This window comes from Tamandua tetradactyla, chromosome 4 (genome assembly GCF_023851605.1).
Source record: "Tamandua tetradactyla isolate mTamTet1 chromosome 4, mTamTet1.pri, whole genome shotgun sequence".
Taxonomy (NCBI): Eukaryota; Metazoa; Chordata; class Mammalia; order Pilosa; family Myrmecophagidae; genus Tamandua; species Tamandua tetradactyla.
Window position 1 is genome coordinate 170,697,026 of NC_135330.1, and position 19,606 is coordinate 170,716,631.

Genomic DNA, 19,606 nt, shown 5'->3' on the forward strand with positions numbered 1-19,606 from the left:
ATTTGGGAATCCAAGTTCATTGTTGAAAACTTTCCTATAGTAGCTTAAGCCAAACTGCCCATATGCTCAAAGGGCCCATGATTAATGTTTGCGTTCTTTTCCCCAGATGTACTAACAGTAATTTCCTTTGGCTAGACTTCTGACAATAGAGGCTTACCTTGACAAATGCCCTAACAGCTTCACATATGGCTGACAATAATATTAATATGATTTACCATTTGTATATGGAATGATAGGCTCTATTCAGAACTTACGTTAATATCAAACTGTCTGGATTAAAGGCAAATATTTTAGAATGCATCTTTGTATTATTATCTGTTCTGTCAATTGTAATCATTTTGGGGATTTTGAACTGATTATTATAAATAAAATTCTACTGTATATGCATAAATTAGAAATAAAAATCTTAATAAATAGGTTATTTCCAGGAGAAGCTAGATGACCATGACAAATTTGAAATGAACTTAAAGTTAATTCAGTTACTCTATTAGTAAAATAGTATTGTCATAATCATTCAGAGATGGTTTCCTTCTACATGTTTATAAGTTCAAAAATTGGTCTACTTTATTGATCTTTACTCTGCTTTTTACCATTTTATCTTTCATTTGGAGGACACAATCTTACAACATGGAATATACATGTTACTAGGATATAAGTCTATGTATATGTCTCTTTATGACAAAGAAGCAATGATAACTAGCATATAGCAAGTGCTTTCACTACGTGTTAATAAATTACTAAAATCTGCCTTCATTGCCTCAATATTAATCTTCCAAACAACTCCGGGAAGTAGTTTCTGTTGTGATATCAACCTCACAAAGGAGCAAACCAAATAAATTTATGCAAAGTCATGCAACTAGTAAGTGGTAGACTGAAATTAAATGAAATTTTATCAAGATGTATATACTCACAGGGATATTCATTTATCTGTTGGTTACCTACTTTTCAGACATACATATACATATATGTGCTTTATGAAAAAACTCTCCAAGTACAGAAAACACAAAGTAACATTTCAATATTTTTAAGAATGTAATGATATTAATATAGCACATTGATGTGTAAATAGATATTGACACATTACAATATTTTAAGGATGATAGCTATTTCTGATCACCTTTTGAATTTAATAAACAGTGTTTTAAATTTATGTTTTATGTTTTATGATCTGAATCAAGATTTTTCTTTCAACACTTTGTAAATGAGTTCAATTTTAATACCTCTGCCTCCCCCACTGTCCTGAAGTATGGCACAGCCATTTCTGTTGTATCTCTGGGTTGTCCCAAAGTCTGATTTCCAGTCAACACTTAATGGAACATTCTGGATCATCATCCCACTCCGTTTTCTCTTCCCATAACTCTGCTCCCTGGGCTGTAATTTAACAACAATTGGCCCAATAGGAGAGGCAGATCCCCTACCTGCACAACATATAATAGGCAATTAAAATACCCGTATGTATATGACCTACATTCTTCTATGCATAAATGCAACAGACTTTAATGTCCTATGGAGAAATGATGTTATAAAATAACTGTTTAGGGAACTGTTTTAGGGGGGATCACCAGAGCTAATATAAAATTAGGTTTTGTTTTCTTACACGGAACCCATTTTAATGCATGAAACATTTTATCGGCATCGTGTTAGTGCATTCTCATTTACCATTCTTACAGTGGTTTCAACATGTCCACTTTCAAGTCACTTAATTACTTTTCTGCTGGGTTACGTTTTTCAGCCTGGCTTGTTTTGAATGCTTGTTTTGAAAAATTGTACAAAACAAGATTGAGGGAACAGAGAATATAGAACAGAAATTACGTACCCATTTTTAAAAAAAAAGGTGTTTCTCATGAGAATTGAAGAAACATCCTGGTAATAACCATGTAGATTAAAATACAATTAGTAGAATAACTTACCCTGGTTTAGTGTCATTTACTACACAGTGATAGGTGAATGTTCCAAACATCTGAACTCCTAAAATTCCATAAAGAAGCAGAAAGAAGAGTAGGAAAATTGAAACACTCCATATTTGTTCTCCTGATCGCCTAGGGGGGAAAATAGGTAAAACAGGTTAACTTTACAAAACTTTCATAAACTTTTACTGTTAACTTATGGAAAAGCAATGCTTACTTTAAAATATTTGTAATTCTGGTTCTTGGCAGTTCAAATCGGAAATAAATCCGGAATGCCCGGATCATGATAAGTGGTCGAGGAATCCGCAACATGCCCCAAGGTGACATCTGATCAACGATGTCAGCAATTTCAAATACCTATAAATGAAAAGATAAATAAACAGGTTTAGATTTCCCTTACCATTTCTTGTAGTCATGGAATATACTGATAATAGCATCAGGAAGTGTACCCTTTATCCTAAATTTAGCTCTACATTATTTTTCGCTGAAATCAATTTTCTTTGGAGCAAACTATGAAGATATAATTATCTTCATAGAAACAAATACATAAACTAATTAAAGTACAATTAATCTTGTTCACTGCCCACATAATTTACCAAGATACAGCTTTTATTACAAAAGTAAGTGCCAACTTAGGATACAGAATAATTATGCTAAGTGCTCCTTACTAATGATATGCTTTGGTGGACTCTTTTTAATATCTAGAAAATAAAGTAATGGGAAAAGGGTTAAAATATTATAAAAATATAAAAAAGAGTTATACCATTTTTTCTCCTACCACACCACACAAAATGATAACTAAGAAAATGGATGCCTATCACACAATAGTTATTAAATGGAAAAGAACACCTGATATACAGGATAAAATTAGATTTTTGGAGATGGGAACTTTATAAAAACTAAGGATGTACAGCTTATTAATAGACACTATGATAATTTGGCAGGATAGAGTTTGAATTTCTTTTATTCTGAAATCTTTAATGTAGAATATACTCTTTTAGTTGAATTAAATGGAAAATCATGTCCAAAAAATGGACGAAAATTCGTCCTTTTAGACTTTTACAAATATGCTTTCTAATTATCCTGGTAAAGCATTTTATACTTGCGATATAGTATTTTACATTATTTTATATCCCAGTTATCTCTACTTAGCTGTTCTTTTCAGGAGGAGTTAGCCACATAAAAGACTGAAATTGTTATTTTTAATTCCATTGATTATCTATATACAGAAATCTCACACCATATTCTTTCCTTTATGTCAATGAATATAGTTTTTTATATCCATTTAATCAGAAATAATTTCCCATATATTGGTTCGCATTTATGATTGAGAATTTATAAATGTGACTTATGATATTACAGTTAGACTTTTTCTCTATAAAAAATAAACATAACATTGAATGAAATTATACAATTCTTTATATGTATATTAATATTTCTATTTAGATTTTCATGCAAAATAACACCCATTTCAGAAATTATCTCATAATTTAAAAGTACATAATTACCTGTAACACCAACGAAACCCAAATGCAAAAGACCATAAATCCGTCAAAAACACACCAGCGATCTTTCACATAGGAACTATCCCCCTAAAAATAAGATTCATATGGAATGATCAGGCAAAATTAATTTTTTAAAAGAGTATCTGTGGAGGAAATAGTTGTGTCAATTCAGTCAAAACTTGCCACCATTTTTGAATCATACTTGAACAGATTTTCAAAAGCAATACTTTTAGCATTGTCCAATGACATTATTTATAAGGAAAACAACTTATGAAGCATGAGGAATTGCAGAAATTTGTCATAAATTTTTAAATTAATTCAAAGGGAAAATATACCCATTTTTTTCTGTTTGCCACATAAAGCCTACCACTTAAGGAACTAAAGGCCAATCAACTGAATAGGGAGATTCAGCTGTAATCCAGCTCTCTTCCCACAAAAACCAAGGACACACCATGGCCAACAGGTAGGCTTTCAAGACTGTCCTATAATGATCATTTTTGGGAACATTAATCAGGATATTAAACTTAATTAATTCAGGTTTAAAATCATATATACAGTCCTCTTAGCAGTTCTAGCAAATGCAATAATGTGAAAGACAACTAAGCAATAGTTTTTTGCACATAATATTTGTGGATGGAAAGTCTGTTAGACAAGTCTGGTTCTGCTTGTATTAAAAATATGATTTAAGAAAATAATTGAATTTTATCCTGATCTTTTAGCTAACCTATAGCTCTTGGCTACCACAGCCCAATGCTTATTGGTTTTTTCTCTCAAAAAATATATATTTATGTTCACACATCTGAATATTCTTTTATTGCAAGCATATTAAGGCATAGAATGATTAAAATAATATACATCAAGAACTGAGAGACAGACCTCTGACAAAAGATAGATACATATGTAATATAAGTTAACATTTTGTTTTAAACGATGTCTGGTTGCCTAAGCCTCCCCAAATGATTTGATGTCAAAATGGCAAGTAGCTACTTTCTGTTATACACAAATGTATTTGTGAAAGGACACAAAATAAAATTTAAAGCTTAGCTCTCAAAGAATATTATGGTTTATGAATTCTATTATCCCATATAATTTATATACAGAGGAAATGTACTGTAACCTGTTAGAAGTATCTTTAACCTAAAGACTGCTTACAAAGACAGATAGATAAAACAATATAAAATACAAATTCAAAAATCATTTTAAAGCCTGAATTCATGCTTTTCTATTTTTAAACATGATAAACTTTCAGTATTTCTGAAACCTTACAATTTTAAGTTGGAATTTAAAAGTAAGGAAAAACTAAACAAACTGCACAATTACGAAATCAGCACAAATTTATATATATATAAAATATATATATAATTTTAATTAAAATTTAGAACTCTATTCCTGCATTCTAATAAGCTGTATAATTTTTGTTTAGACTCCTTCTGCAAACGTACTCCAATAAGTTTCTTTTATTTGGAGACAAACTTATAAGCAGAACTTTTACAATTTTTTTCCTAAATGTATTTTGAGATATTTTTAAAATCTAAGAGCTTCTCTACACTTTCCAGAAATATCCAGATATTTCTGAACTGCCAGAAGATTACCAGTCTCAAACAAGCTTATTCCTTTATCAACCCTGAAAGTTTGCTTGTCTTTTAAGATAAAAATGTAATGTTGTGATATTTCTTCCAGTAGTGCCACTGTGTTTTGTCTACAGTATATTTTGAGCTACATAAAAAAGATGGATTATTTTAAAGTTTTAGAAGCTTCAATGATGATGCTGAATAAAACAAGCATATACAAAATTTTTCTAAAATCAAATGACCTCGTTTTTGAAAACTGACTTATCAAAACTTATGCTTTATTACATAGAAAACTATTTTTGAATTAGAAAGTAATTGTCATCGTATCATTTGGAATGTTTTCTGATTTAGACTCTCCAGAAATTGATAATGGCATTTGCCCCCCACAGATTAGCTGGCGTGTAATGTAATAGATAGTTAAAATTGATCTATTTTCATTTTCCTGGTAAAATAGTATGAAACAATACACAGGGCATATGTTTTACATATTATTATTTGGCTCATGTTCCCCAGACTCATTTGATATTTATAAAAACCTTTAATAAGCAATAACCACAGTGACTTGGGATACAAAGACCAGAAACAGCATTTCCCTATCCTGTTTTTTTTCTCTCTCTTTGCTCTTCAACTTTCATTATTCTTCATGCTTTTCCTTCTTCCTGAAAAATCCTCCCAGGTCGATGCTGAATTTTTCTTCCAGCCTCTTATATGTTTACCACTCAAGCCCTCTGTGGTCACTGCCTTAACTCATACTGTAAGCATGCTACTTACAGAATATTCCTTTCCCTTGTAATGTGGATGTTTTATGAATTTATATTTTAGTCTCTCCAATTTATCAGCTCTAGTTGTGGAATTTGGGTTTCCTATTTAAAACTTCGCTGAACGTATTCTCTGCTGTTATATTAGAAAAATAAAAGTCTGTTTCCCATTGTAAATATGTGAATTTGTTCTGAACATGGGTGACATCTTGAGAACTTAAACTGGACAGTTTAGGGTGTTATCCTCAGTAGTTAGTGTGTGACACATGGGGATGTTAAATAAATGTGTGACAGTGTTTGAAAAATAATGAATATTAAATGAACTATTAAATAAGCACGACTCATGTATTAGAGAGCTTCTGTAGGACACAATGCATACAGCAAGGGGACAATTAACACGCTTAATGAATATGTCCATTCATTCATCCTTTCATTGAAAGTGTTAGTGTTGTTTCAGAAAAGTAATGATTACCTTCTACAAAAGAGAAAAAAATGTATCTTTTGGGCTAATATTTTAAGTTCAAATCTTTTTCTCCTATGATAATGGAAAGACTATAGGTGAGTATGTAGATGACATTTGGATAGTTCCAGAATTAGTGAGCAAGCAGAGTTGAACATGACACACAAATAAAAACAGAAACAAAGTTTATATAATTTGTGCACTCCAATGTAATGCAAACATCAATGGATAATATTATGATTTTAATAATTATTAATGAATATTTAAGTTTGATAACTTTAAAATACATTTTAATAAATAGAATACGGCTTGAAACCAGGCACGTTAAATCAATTTCATTTTGTGTCAGGCATATTTATTAAATCATCTCTTTCTCACATCATAATTGGTTAAAAGTGGCTGTGCCTCAATTTATAGTTATGTCTAGATCCTCTTATAATCCTATGATATTAATGTCCTAATTATCCTATTTGCAAATAATAAATTATGCTGTCTCCAAAACTAGATTGAAACGAGACAGTAACTAGGCTGAAGCACCCATGAATGCCCAGTGATGTCTGAGAAGTTTTAATGCCTCAAATATGAATGAAAGGTCTGTTTTATCAACAAGAAATAGAAGACAGAGAGTGCTTGAGCTAGGGGCAGAAATTATTTCACTGGTGGCTGAGGAGATGGTTTATTCAAGAGCTGTCTGTCAATTTTTATGAAGCTAAATAGTTGGAGGCTGCCAATCAATTACACAGTATAAGAGAGCAGTTTAAATTGCCATGCAAGTATTTAACAAGGAGAGAAACCAAGCACATCTACCTGAAGACATTTATGTGGATGTATTTTTCAGTTATAAAATGATATGCACTGGTTTAGTTTCCTGAACACATCATTTATTGTTGTAAGTTCCCAGGGCCCATCTGTCACTGTGTCTTAGCGTTATTATTTATTACTTCAACAGTGATCAGACAGTGTACGTGACGTTTACTTAGGTCTAGTACCAGATGAAAACAGGTGACTGAAAATAGTCTGAAGAATTCACAGTTGGTAATACAAAGGATGCTTTGCAACAACAAAAACACACATCATCCAAATGGTTTATTTTTACCTGTAGGGATTTGGTGAGTTAGAATGCTTCTTGGGTCAAGACAGTTAGGCAATTTGCAACAAATTACTGAGGAGCAGAAATTAATTGGCAGCCACCTACAAGCTTGGGGAACATTATAAAAGATGTAAAATTCTAAAACAAATGTGTTATTCTTTCAAAAATTTATAAAGACATTTCTTGCCTGAAGGACTTTCTATTTCAATTTCTCCTTCAGTGCATGAAGCACTTGACCTCTACAGTGAAGCTCTCAAACACAGATCATGTCACTCTCAGAATTAAATCCTCCATGCCTCCTTTCTGACTGCAAAGGAAGTCTGAACTCCTCAGTGGGGCATGCAAGGCCTCCTTGAGGCAGTGCCTCTCCAGCTGCTCTTTACTCACACCCCATCAGCTACTTCTACTGACTACTTGGAGCAATCCAAAGTACCGACTCCTCCCAAGCCTGTGTGCCACAGAGCATTTCTTCTGCCTCTTTGTGAAATACTTTGCTTCCATCCACCACCATCCTGCCAAACACCACACTTACTCATCCTTCATGACACAACTTAGCTTTCTTCTTCTTTTTTTTTTTTTGAGACTCCTCTGATATCACCAAGTGGGATTTTTCACTCTTTTTTGCATCCCATCATAGCTTATATTGACCACTATTATAGCATTTTCACAAAACACTGTAGGTCTATCTCTTACTCTGAATACTGTACGAATATTTGCTATTTGTATTTGCAGAAAATATTTACTCCTAAACCACTGTGTGACCAGAAGGACTACTAGAATGAATCTGCACGTGCACCAATGGAAACTTTAACTTATTGTGCATGAATCCTGACAAGAAAGTGCAGTGTACATTGCAGGTATAGCTTGTTCTCCATTTGGGTTAAATCTTATATATGGTGTTATTTAACTATATTGCGAGCCACTACTCTTTACTCCCCACTTTTTCCCTAAAGGTTAGCCTCTTCTTTAACCTAGTACTTGATTAAGTCAACCAATCCATGTCCATTTTACCACATTCCATCTATTATAAGGCATCGCTTTTTTTTTTCTGTGAGGTTTAACATTTCCAAAGTTAGGATGCATCTTGTAATTGACACATCAATTATAATCTTACATCTTATCATCAGAATGTAATTAGCAGCATTTTCTTAAGGGTATATAAAGCAATGATGCATCTTAAAATTGAAGGCATTTTAGATTCAATGGAATATGGCAGGTAGTACTCTAACCTAGTATTTATCTGCTAATTTACAGAATAGGACATGTTCCTGTTTTTGTGTATTACATACAAAACATCAACTCCTGTGTTCATTAACAGTAAATAATTGAGCAATTGGTGTTAAGTGCTTTTTTTTCATATCATGCAGAACATTTGATGGATTATTCTGTAGGTGTGAAAGAGTATTTTCTTGTTCTTTGGAGAAATTCATTGGGGTTGCAATGGATCATTAGTTTGCAAATTTAAATTAATGAAATATGGGTTTCTATTCTCTGAAAATATGCTATCCAGCATGTTTTTAGGAAGTGATTGGATTCAGAAAAGGAGTGCCTCACGCGCTGGGTCTGTTTCACAACATGGATCAGGTACCCTTTGCGAGGGCAGGGGCTGGCTTGTCCTAGGGCAGGACTAGCATAGTAAAAGAGTTCACTGAATGTTTGCTGAGTGATTAAAGGGAAATCTTGGATCAGTGCTTGGGAATGTAAATTTCTCTTGAAACACATGTGAATGCATCTGGCAGACAACTAAGTTCATAAAATTACTGATCAAGTCTAGAAAATAATGAAAGAAAAAAATCAGGACTTTTTGTCTTGAAAAATAGTTTCTGGGCTTGGTTTGTTGCACATAATTGTATAGTAGATATTATTAGATCACAGTATTTTAAGCATTCAATGTGAATTTTAGTTGTATCATAACAAACCAGGCTAAGTATAATTTTAAAGTTGTATATGGTGGATGGGCATCAACATACTGGTTTCTTCCTGTAAATATTTTATTATGGGTTGCTATATTTGTATGCATGGAAAACACTCTTTCAACATTAGAGACCAGGATTCCCCAAATCACTCAGAAATCACATATCAACTCATATACTGCTCCACAAGATGATATACAAAGGACTAGTTTTACTTGCTTAATTACTAAATCTGACTGTTTCTTAGAAATATTTTAGTTGAAAACCAAAGCATGGTAAATATTTAATAATTTGGATAAACTCTGTTCAAACAATGTGAAAATTTATTTTAAAAGTGTAGCCCAGTGCTCGAAATAGGACAAAGTGGATGCATATATATTTATTAAGTGCCTATACCTGTGTGAATAAATGTAAGCTTAAGTCCTAGAAGTAAACAAACACAAACATATATTTCTGAATTATTCTGGGTAAGAGGAGAAAAATGAGTGAGAAGTAACTGTGGTGTTGTTGACAGATGAAAAAGGTATAAAAAGTGTAGAAATATTTCATGAAAAGTAGGTTTTTTTATCAGGAAGTTGCTTAACAAAAGTTTCAAAAATTATAGTAGGTTTATTTGAGGAGAGAACAGCAAAAAACTTGAGTAAAAGAATAGGCCCTTTAAAAATTGTCATAGTGTCCTCTTTGAGTCATAGAGCCCTTAAATGTTTATAAGGAATTTAAAAATACTTTGTAAAGTATTTTAAAATAAAATTAATTTTTTATTATGAGGTAATTTAATGCCGACAATATGGCCATATTTCTCATACGACTATAAAATTAAAACAAATTTACAAATAAAAATTCAAAGCCACTAAGATTTAAATTAACAGCATAAATTTAAGATGACAGATGGCTTTTTGTTAAAATTGATTAAAAATTTAAGTTTAAAATACAAGAAAGTAGTTTAATTTGCTCTTTAATCTGTGTCTATGTCATAACATTAATTTTTGCTCAAGTATATTGTACCAAAATGATATTAATAATTTAATGAGTTTTGTTACGGCCCATATGGTAAAAATTCAGTGAGATGATATATGTAAAGACTGGTTTATGATAATCAGACTTCATATTTAAACAAAACTTCAGCCAGCACTTAAACCCTGAATATCAATTTAATGAGATATGAAGCTGTGCTGTTTAAATCAAGATAGTGTTTACAATTCAATATTATAAAAATATGCATTACTTTAGTATGTAATCTAATTATTCCTAAATTAAAACCAGTAAAATCATATCTGACAACTTTTAATTTTCAATTCTTGCCTAATGTACATATGAGAAGCATTTCTCATTTTAGTAAATAGCTCATCCAAATACTGCTGAAATTCTAAAAATACTGGAAATGGCTCATTTATAGAATTTTGAAAATAACTTGGCTTTAAATTAAGTTATTTTAAAATAATTGCTTCAACTTCTACTATGTAAACTTCTACTATGTCAACTATTGAAACCTTTGTTCATTTAGTGCTGGGTTCATGTGGAATGAATCTATAATTTATCTATCAAGTTCACCTCTGGTCTTTTTATTGTTAGGCTATGTGGTACCTACTATCATTTTTATGATGCGAAATCCAAGTTCATAATTCATCAAATAACTTAGAAAACAAAAGTTTTATTCTAGGAACATGTCATGGATGTGTTCCATTCATATTGGAAACTTAAAAAATCAGCACCTTTTCATTTCAATCACCAAGTGCTCCACCTAGAATGTAAGATCTTTCAGAGAAAGTTGGGTGAGATCTTGGTGGTGCTTTATTTTAATCTTCCCAAATATCCTAAGAAAACAGATAAAGCAATTGGGATAGCAAAAGAGGAATATTCATGGACATCAAGTTGAATAAATAAGTGACTAAGTACCCCCAAATAAAGACCTGACCATGATAATATTGGGATCCCCTCCAGACTGCAGGGATGGGGAGGTTGTGGAGGTAAGAGTATAGGAAAGTTCTGACTTTCAAGAATTCCAGAATGCAGAAATTATCAACAAATTCTTAGTGGAACACTTAACGAACACCTCAGATAATTAACCTGAGAACAACTGTCAAAATTTGTAGATTTAGTTACAAATCACAGGTGAATAAAAAACAAAAACAAAAATCAAATAAAACCCAAACAATAACAACAAGAAACTGTCTGAAAATCAGAAGTACTGGAGCATACTAATCTCACAAGTATATCCAACAAAAACTCCTTTCCCATGTGCAGAAACACATGGACCCATATGGAAGAAAAACTCCTGGCTTGGAAACCAAATAAGGTAGGACTGGGACACTGGGGACAAAGGATCAAAAAGGTTAGAAAACAGGTACAGTTGTCCAGAAAATGCAGAACTCAGAGTGGAGGAAAAAAACACAGAGAAGTTGTGCTTCTATACATTTCACGACAACTACAGAGGAAGCAACCTTCAAACTGAGGGTAAAAACTACTCCACCCACTCTGCTAGAGAAATTCTCATTTCATATGATTAACAAGAACAGCAAAACAAAAAAACTATGCTCAGACTCTAATAGCCATACCACAGATAAAAACGAACCAAATAATGTACCCACATATAAAAAGGACACGCAAAAAAGACATGCAAAAAGACCCCCATGAAAAAGATGAAAATTGTAGTGGAATACTAAAAGTTACCCAAAGGAAAGTAAGGAAAATAGGATATATAAAAGTGTCACATAATTAAAATGTAATAGCACATAAATGGTGTCTAAATAATAGGAGATGGGGGAAAGAGAAGAAAGGGCTTGGAAAATTAGAAAGAAATGAAAAAAATCATTTTAGAAAAAAGAGTAAACTAGAAGGACACAAGAGTGAATGGATACCGTGGAGGAATACAGTAAGGAAAATGGATTTAGAAAAGATAAAAATTTAGAAAAAGAAGAAAGCTGTGGAAATAAAAGACCGAAATGAAGATCCTGGTCTAATTAGAATATAAAAGGAGTCTTCAAGAAGAAAAGCAGAGCATTAGAACTGAATAACTACCACATGATGCATACAGTAAAGTCTACCCAAATAATCATCGAAGAGATATATTCTAGTATAACATCTGGACTTTAACAAGAAAGGAGAAGAGTCTTTCTTTTCAGTGGAAAAGATCAAGTGACTTAGAAGGGAAACAATGTTACTGGCAACAGCATTTCATGTGAGAAGGTAATGATGCAGGATATTCAGGAATCACAAGAAATGCAAATATGAGTAAGGACCTTCAAAAAAGCTGGAAAAGACCAGTAAAGGAAACCAACAAAGCAAAGGAAGACTTTAATGAAGATAAAGCAAAAATCAGTGAAGGAGAACTAATAAATAAATAGGTAAATAATTTAATAAAATAAAACAAAACAAAATAAGTAGACCAATTGGCTAACAAGAAAAACAAACAAAAACCAAAAAGCTCTACTAGCCAATCTAACTAAAAGAAATACTAGTCAAATAACAAAAAAAGGACAAATGACAAGGATAAAATATCAAGCAAGCAGAGAAAACTAAAGCAATTTTAAGCAAGCCTATGTTAAAAAATTAAAGAAACTACCTAGTGGATATTTTCTTAGAAAAGTATACTTTACAAAATAGTAAAGATAATAGACAAAGCAAGTGTCAGCAGCAATAGTTCTTATAAGAAATCAATGAAGCAGCATATTTAGGAATCTCAAGAATAGTAGAGAGTAGTATAAAGGAAACTCTGACCCTCAAATTAGAATTGGATGGGTTCTGAGAGGAATCCTACCAAATTTCCGAAGACAAATACTCCAGGGTTACCAGATTATGTTAGAGCATACAAACATGTGCAGACCTACAGAGCCAAAAAGTATATGAAGCAAACAAGGACATATTGTAAAGCAGAAATAAACGGTTCTACATTAATAGTAGGAGACTTCAACACATCACTTTCATCAATAGATAGACTATCTAGACAGAAGATTAATGAGGAAATAAATATAAAAGCCATAATATTATAAATCAACTAAACTACCAGACATATATAGAACACTTCACACAACAGCAGTAGAAAACACATTGCTCTCTATTGCATCTGGGTCATTCTCCAGGATAGGACATATTTTAAGACACAAAACAAGTCTCAATAAATTTTAAAATACTGAAACCATGCAATACATCTTCACCAACCATGATGGAATGAAGTTAGGAAATCAATAACAGAGGGAGAATGGAAAATTTGCAAATATGAGGAAATTAAACAACACACTCATAAACGATGAATTTTTCAAAGAAGACTGCCACGAGGAAAATTAGAAAATATCTTGAGGTGAATGAAAATGAAATGTAACATCAAACTTATGGTATGAAGATAAAGCAGTACCGAGAGGCAAATTTACAGTTCTGAATGATAAAAGAAAATCTAAATAAATGGAAGGACATTCATGTACATAGATTGGAAGAATAAATATTTAAGTTGTCAATTCTACCCAACAATTCAACACAATCTCAAACAAAGCTCCAGAAACTTTCTTCGCAGAAATGGATAAATTAATTTTCAAATATATATGGAAGGGTAAGGGGCTCCAAATAGCCAAAGCCATCTTGTAAAACAAGAAGGAAGTTGGAGGGCTTATACTTCCTGATTTTAAAACTTACTGCAAAGTTACAGTAATCAAAACTGCATGATATAGGCACATGTATAGAGATATAAACTAGTGGAATCGGATAAAAGTTCATAAATAAACCCTCATATCTATGGCCAATTGATTTTTGACAAGGATGTCAAATCCATTCATGGGAAAATAAAGTCTTCAATATATGGTGGTAGGAAAACTAGATATTCATATACAGAAGAATGATGATGGACCTTACCTCATACCATATACAAAAATTAACTCAAAATGGATCCAAGACCTATTATATGAACCCAAACTATGAAATTCTTAGAAAAAAAACATAGGGAAACATCTTCAGGACTTTGCATTAGGCAATGGGGTTTCTTAGACTTTATACCAAATCCACAAGCAACTGAAAAAATAAATAAATGGTATTTCATCAAAATTTAAATAGTAAACTAGTTTTTCATCAAAGAATTTTATCATGGATGTAAAAAGACAACCCACAGAACAGGAGAAAGTATTTGGAATCCACATTTTTTTCCCTTATACAGAAAATACAAAGCAACCTACAATTCAACAACAAAACAACCAACCAATTAAAAAATGGGCAAATGATTTTTGTAGATATTTCTGCAAAGAAGATACACAAATGGCCAAGAAATACACGGTAAGATGCTCATTATCATCATCATCCATTAGGAAAATGCAAGTCAAAATAATCTCCCACCCAGTAGAATGGCTATTATTTTTAAAAATGGAAAATAAGGGTTGGAGAGTACGAGGAAAAATAGGAAGACTTGTTCATTTTTGGTGGAATGTAGAATGCTGCATCAGCTGTGGAAAACTGTTCGGTAGTTCCTCAAAGTTAAGTGTAGAATTACCATATGACTTTTCTACTTATATCCCTCCAAACTTGAAAGTAGGGCCTCAGATACTTGTATGCCAATGTTCATAGTGGCATTGCTCACAATTTCCAAAAGATGGAAATAGCTCATGTCCATCAACAGATGAATGGTAAAGAAAGTGTGGCTTATGTGGCTTATACATACAATGAACTATTAGTCAGCTATAGAAAGGAATAGAATTCTGCTATTTGCTACAACACGGATGAACCTTGAAGACATATCGTTGAGTGAAATAAGCCAGATACCAAAGGAAAAATAATGTATGATCTCACTGATTTGAAATAATTCAAATATGCAAATTCATGCAGTCAGAAACTAGAATGCAGGTTCCCAGAGGCTGGGGTAGTGTAGGGAATGGAGAGTCAATGCTTATTGTTACAGAGTTTCCACTGGGGTAATGTAATATTTTTGGCCATGGATGGTAGTGATGGTAGCACAGAATTGTGAATGTAATTGCCACCACTCAATTACATATTTGAATTTGATTAAAAGGGGAAATTTCAGATGAATTTTTGTTACTGGAATAAATTTTTTAAAAAAAGAAGCATACAACACAAACAGCAAAACCTAATGTAAGCTATAGACTATTGTTAATAGTGTAAAAGTGCCCATTAAAAAGTAAAGAGAAAAAAAAAGATGAGCACATTAACACTTGGTCTCTGATCACACTTTTTAAAGAACAGCTTAAAGTGAATGTAGGAAAGCAAGTGAAATGATCAATAATTACATGTTATGCATGATCTCATTCAATTCTCAAATCCCGGTAAAGAATGAGGCATCTTTCTACCAAAGTTACTAACTTGAGATGATGATACAGTTACAGTAAATCAATGATACAGGATTTGTAAATTTGTCATCCTGCTGCTTTATTATACCACTTTCTCCCTAAACAGTACAATTTGAAATAGTTTACATATTTTTAAATGCTATATAAGGTTATTGCTTCAGAAAGAAGAGATATCCTGGGACATTTCCTTTGCTTTTCTTTGTTTGAGTCTTCCAAATCTTCTAATTTCATACTAGATTTTCTTTTCTTATAGTCCTGGAATTGCTTGCAACCTCATGTCCTTTATTTTTATCCCTTCATATCTTTAAAATCCTCAGGTAACTGACATTCTGCTGAATCACTGCTTTCTAATTTTATCATGTAACATTTATTTTGCATTCTATAAATAAATAACAAAGTTCCTACTCTGGGCCAGTCACTATATCAGGTCATGGGCTCTTCCTGAGGTGACAAGAAAGACACTGGTCTTCACAAAGCAGGCAATCTAGGCATCTAACTCTAACCCTCATAATCCAAGGTTGTGTGCTTTATGTCACACATTACCGGTTTTTGGTGTTCTTAAGCATTATACTTTAACCTATCTCTGGAGTCCTGACTTTTTTTTTAAAAGGATTTCAAAAGTGACAAAATCTAGAGATGTTTTGTTTTACTGAAGTTATTATGGAAAGTAAGGTTTTCAGTGCATTTTGGTTATTAGTTTAAATAACATGGAAACACTCACCTTGACAATACCGCGGATGTGCATTTTCGCTATCATCTCTGCTGTGTAGAGAAACATCAGTAAAGTATCCAAAGTAAAGGTCAAGTACTGAAGAGGAGGATAATGTTCAAACGTCATTGGCGTATTCATACAAACAGAAATGACACTGATGATGGCACAGATGCGTAGCAAAGAGTGAACCCACTGCAATAATAGTCCAACATTATCATTTGACACCATAAAATCATATCTTAAACTTGTATTTATGAATCATACTATTTGGGGAACATTATAAAACTGAGATTAAAATATTTTTCTAATATAGAGGCAAGAAAGAAGGAAACTAATGTTTGTAAAGTGTGTATAATGTGCTAAATATTTTCACACATTCAAAACAAACCATTTTCCACATAAACACATTGAGACTCAGAAAGGTTAAAAGACTTTCCAATGTTCATGGCTTAATAAGAGTCAAAGCCTAGATTTGAACCTGGTCAGGCTACCACAAAGGCTCTGTCTAATACTTTCTAATGCATTGGGATACAGGTAAGACATTGATTCAATATGGTATGTATTAGTATACTCCTAGAGAAACTTGATTTGCTCTTATTTTTATACTTTCTAAATATAGTATGAGCACTCAGAGTCAGAGACCATATTATATTTACGGTAACTTCCTTGAAATCTAGTTGCACAATGGCCTGTCCAAGTAGAACAAAATTTTTAAAAATGGATTGATCCCCAGGTATGCAAGGATGGTTCAACATAAGAAAATAAAAAAAAAAAAAAAAAAAAAAAAGGATTGATATATAACATTTCCCATATGTAGGGGTTTCTTTTTTATTTCTAATGTGTATGTAATATCTTGTATAAAAATAAGGTTTCTAAATCTTATCTCATCTTACATGTTAAAAAGATAATAAATGGACTTTCACCTTTTATTTTGTAGGACATGTTTTATGCAAATTTAGTCCAGACATTGCTTCCAAATTTTTACAGTATTTCTATGCAATCCTAGCTGCAAACCCACTGTCTGACAATTTTCCTTAACTCCATCATAAAGAAGTAGAAATTAAAAATATAAATATGTATGTGTACATGTATAGGAAATACAATCATTTACATATAGTATTTTATTGTTAAAACTAATACCTAGGATAAAAAATAACTTACTTGTATCTATATGCTAAAACCACACAATTGATAATACTAGTTAATTATTCCAGCACAATGAAAATCTACCTTTAAACAATTTAAATATTTTATTTATCACTTATTCTGGATATATATGCAGTCATGCTAATTCTTTATGCTGCTCCTGAAAATGGATGTTTTAACTTAGTTTTAGTAGATGGACATTAACTCTGCAGCTATGAAAAACAGTAAGCATCCAAGATAAATGATAGAAAACATAAGAACTCTGAGGAAACTCATGCTCTCATAATGGTGAGCAGGTTATAATATTTATCGGGAATTTATAATATTTGCATGAAGAGATAATGCTACTAGTCCCTTACCAAGTAAGTCACTGGTAATTTAATCGATTTTAAGAGTTGATGTTTTTTATGCAGTATGAAAGAGCTTCAAAAAACATCAGTGTGCCCTTTTTAACATGAAGAAGTTAGAATGGTCACTGCCCCAATATACCTGAACAATGGGAGAAGGATCAAATGAGATGGAGGAGGTGTAACTGACTAGATTATGGCTACTGACACATTACATTGATATGTATTTTTAGTCTAGTATATTAGAACTGCTAGAAGGAAATACCTGAAATTGTGGAACATAACATAATTTGAAATTTGCCTATAACTACTTGTTAAACTGTGCTTTGAAAGTTAAAACTTTTCTGCATATTTGTTATATTTCACAATTAAAAATGTTTTTCTTTATTCTAAATAAAAAATCAGTGTATGAATTTAGCACCATGAGGGTTTCCAACATAATGGATCTAATTATAGGAATGAACTTCAAAGGTGAATTCTTCTCTATAATATCCAGTTTTAAAATGTGAAGAATTAAAAATTAAGCATTAATGTTTTAGTAAGTGACTCATAGGCTACAGCTAGAATACAATTTTCTTCAGAAGTTCTCAGAAAGCTATATATATGGGGTAATATTGAGGTTCATGTGCCAAACTGGTGAGGGGATGGTGTCCAGTTGCTCTGCCGCAATGGACTTAAATCATCAGGATGTGAAATTCATCTATAGCTAATTACATCTGTGGTCGGCTAAGGGGAGTGCCTTTCACAATGAGTGAAATTTGATTTAATTAGCTGGGAGCTAAAAACAGAGTGGTAAGAAGAGAGCTTAGACCCAGACATTGGGAGATGCAGAAAGGAATTGCCTTGGGGAAAGCCATTTGAACCCAGAAGCTGGGAGGGAAGACCAGCAGACATTGCCATATGCCTTTCCATGTGACAGAGAAACCCAGTGGAAAGCTAGTTGCCTTTCCTCTGAAGAATTGTAAGTTTGTAACTAAATAAATCCCCTTTATAAAAGCCAGCCGATTTCCAGTGTATTGCATTCTAGAAGCATTAGCAAACTAAAACAGATTTTGATACCAGAGGAGTGGGGTGCTGCTGTGTTTGCAAATACCAAACATGTTGGAACAACTTTTTAAATGGATAAGGGAGGGATTCTGGAAGAATCATGAGGGGGTTGATAGAGAAAGTCTAGATTGCTTTGAAGAGATAGTTGGTAGAAATATGAACTCTAAAGATACTTCCATTGAAGCCTTCGACAGAAATATGGAATGTGTCACTGCAGATTGGAAGGAGGGTGACCCTTGTTTTAAGGTGGCAGAGAATCTGGCAAAATTAAATGCTGGTGCTGGATGGAAGGGAGAATTTGAATTCAATGATCTGGGATGCTTGCCTGAGGAGATTTCTAAACTGAATGTAGAAAATGAAGCCTGGTTTCTCCTTGCAGTTTTTAGTGAAATGTGACAAAAAAGGGATAACCTAACAACTGAACTTTTGGGTATAAAGAAACCAAAAATTGATGTTCTGGAAAATTTGGGGCTTCCAGAAAGGGAAACTGCAGAGAATAGTGCTCCATGTGAGGATTTAACCAAACATGGAACCAGTCGGTCATTACAGGACAAGTGAGGATTGGAGATGAAGTTATTAAGAAAGGATTTGTGGAAGGTCCTATTTTCTGATGGCTCTGATCCCTTTATTCTCTATATCTTTCAATTTTCTATAAATGAAGGCCTATACTATGTGTCAGAAATTATGTGGGACTCTGAGGACATAGAAATGGAAACAACACAGTTCTGACCCATTACTATTTCATAGTCTAATAAAAAATACGTGTATGTATATGTGTGTGTGTATATATTTTTTTTAATATATATGTATATATATATATATATATATATATTACATATAGGCAAATATAAAATAGAATAATTGCTGCA

General features: G+C 32.5%; 1 protein-coding gene across 1 annotated transcript in view; it reads right to left on the bottom strand.

Moving 5' to 3' along the window:
* The window catches only part of NALCN (sodium leak channel, non-selective), a 326,977-nt gene that overhangs the window by 306,044 nt on the left and 1,327 nt on the right, over positions 1-19,606 (bottom strand). Inside the window, exons 2-5 of the mRNA XM_077155855.1 lie at positions 16,207-16,389; positions 3,416-3,499; positions 2,125-2,264; positions 1,911-2,039 (exon numbers count right to left, since the gene is read on the bottom strand). Coding sequence (XP_077011970.1) covers positions 1,911-2,039; positions 2,125-2,264; positions 3,416-3,499; positions 16,207-16,389 — 536 coding nt within the window. The remainder of the gene's footprint in view (positions 1-1,910; positions 2,040-2,124; positions 2,265-3,415; positions 3,500-16,206; positions 16,390-19,606) is intronic.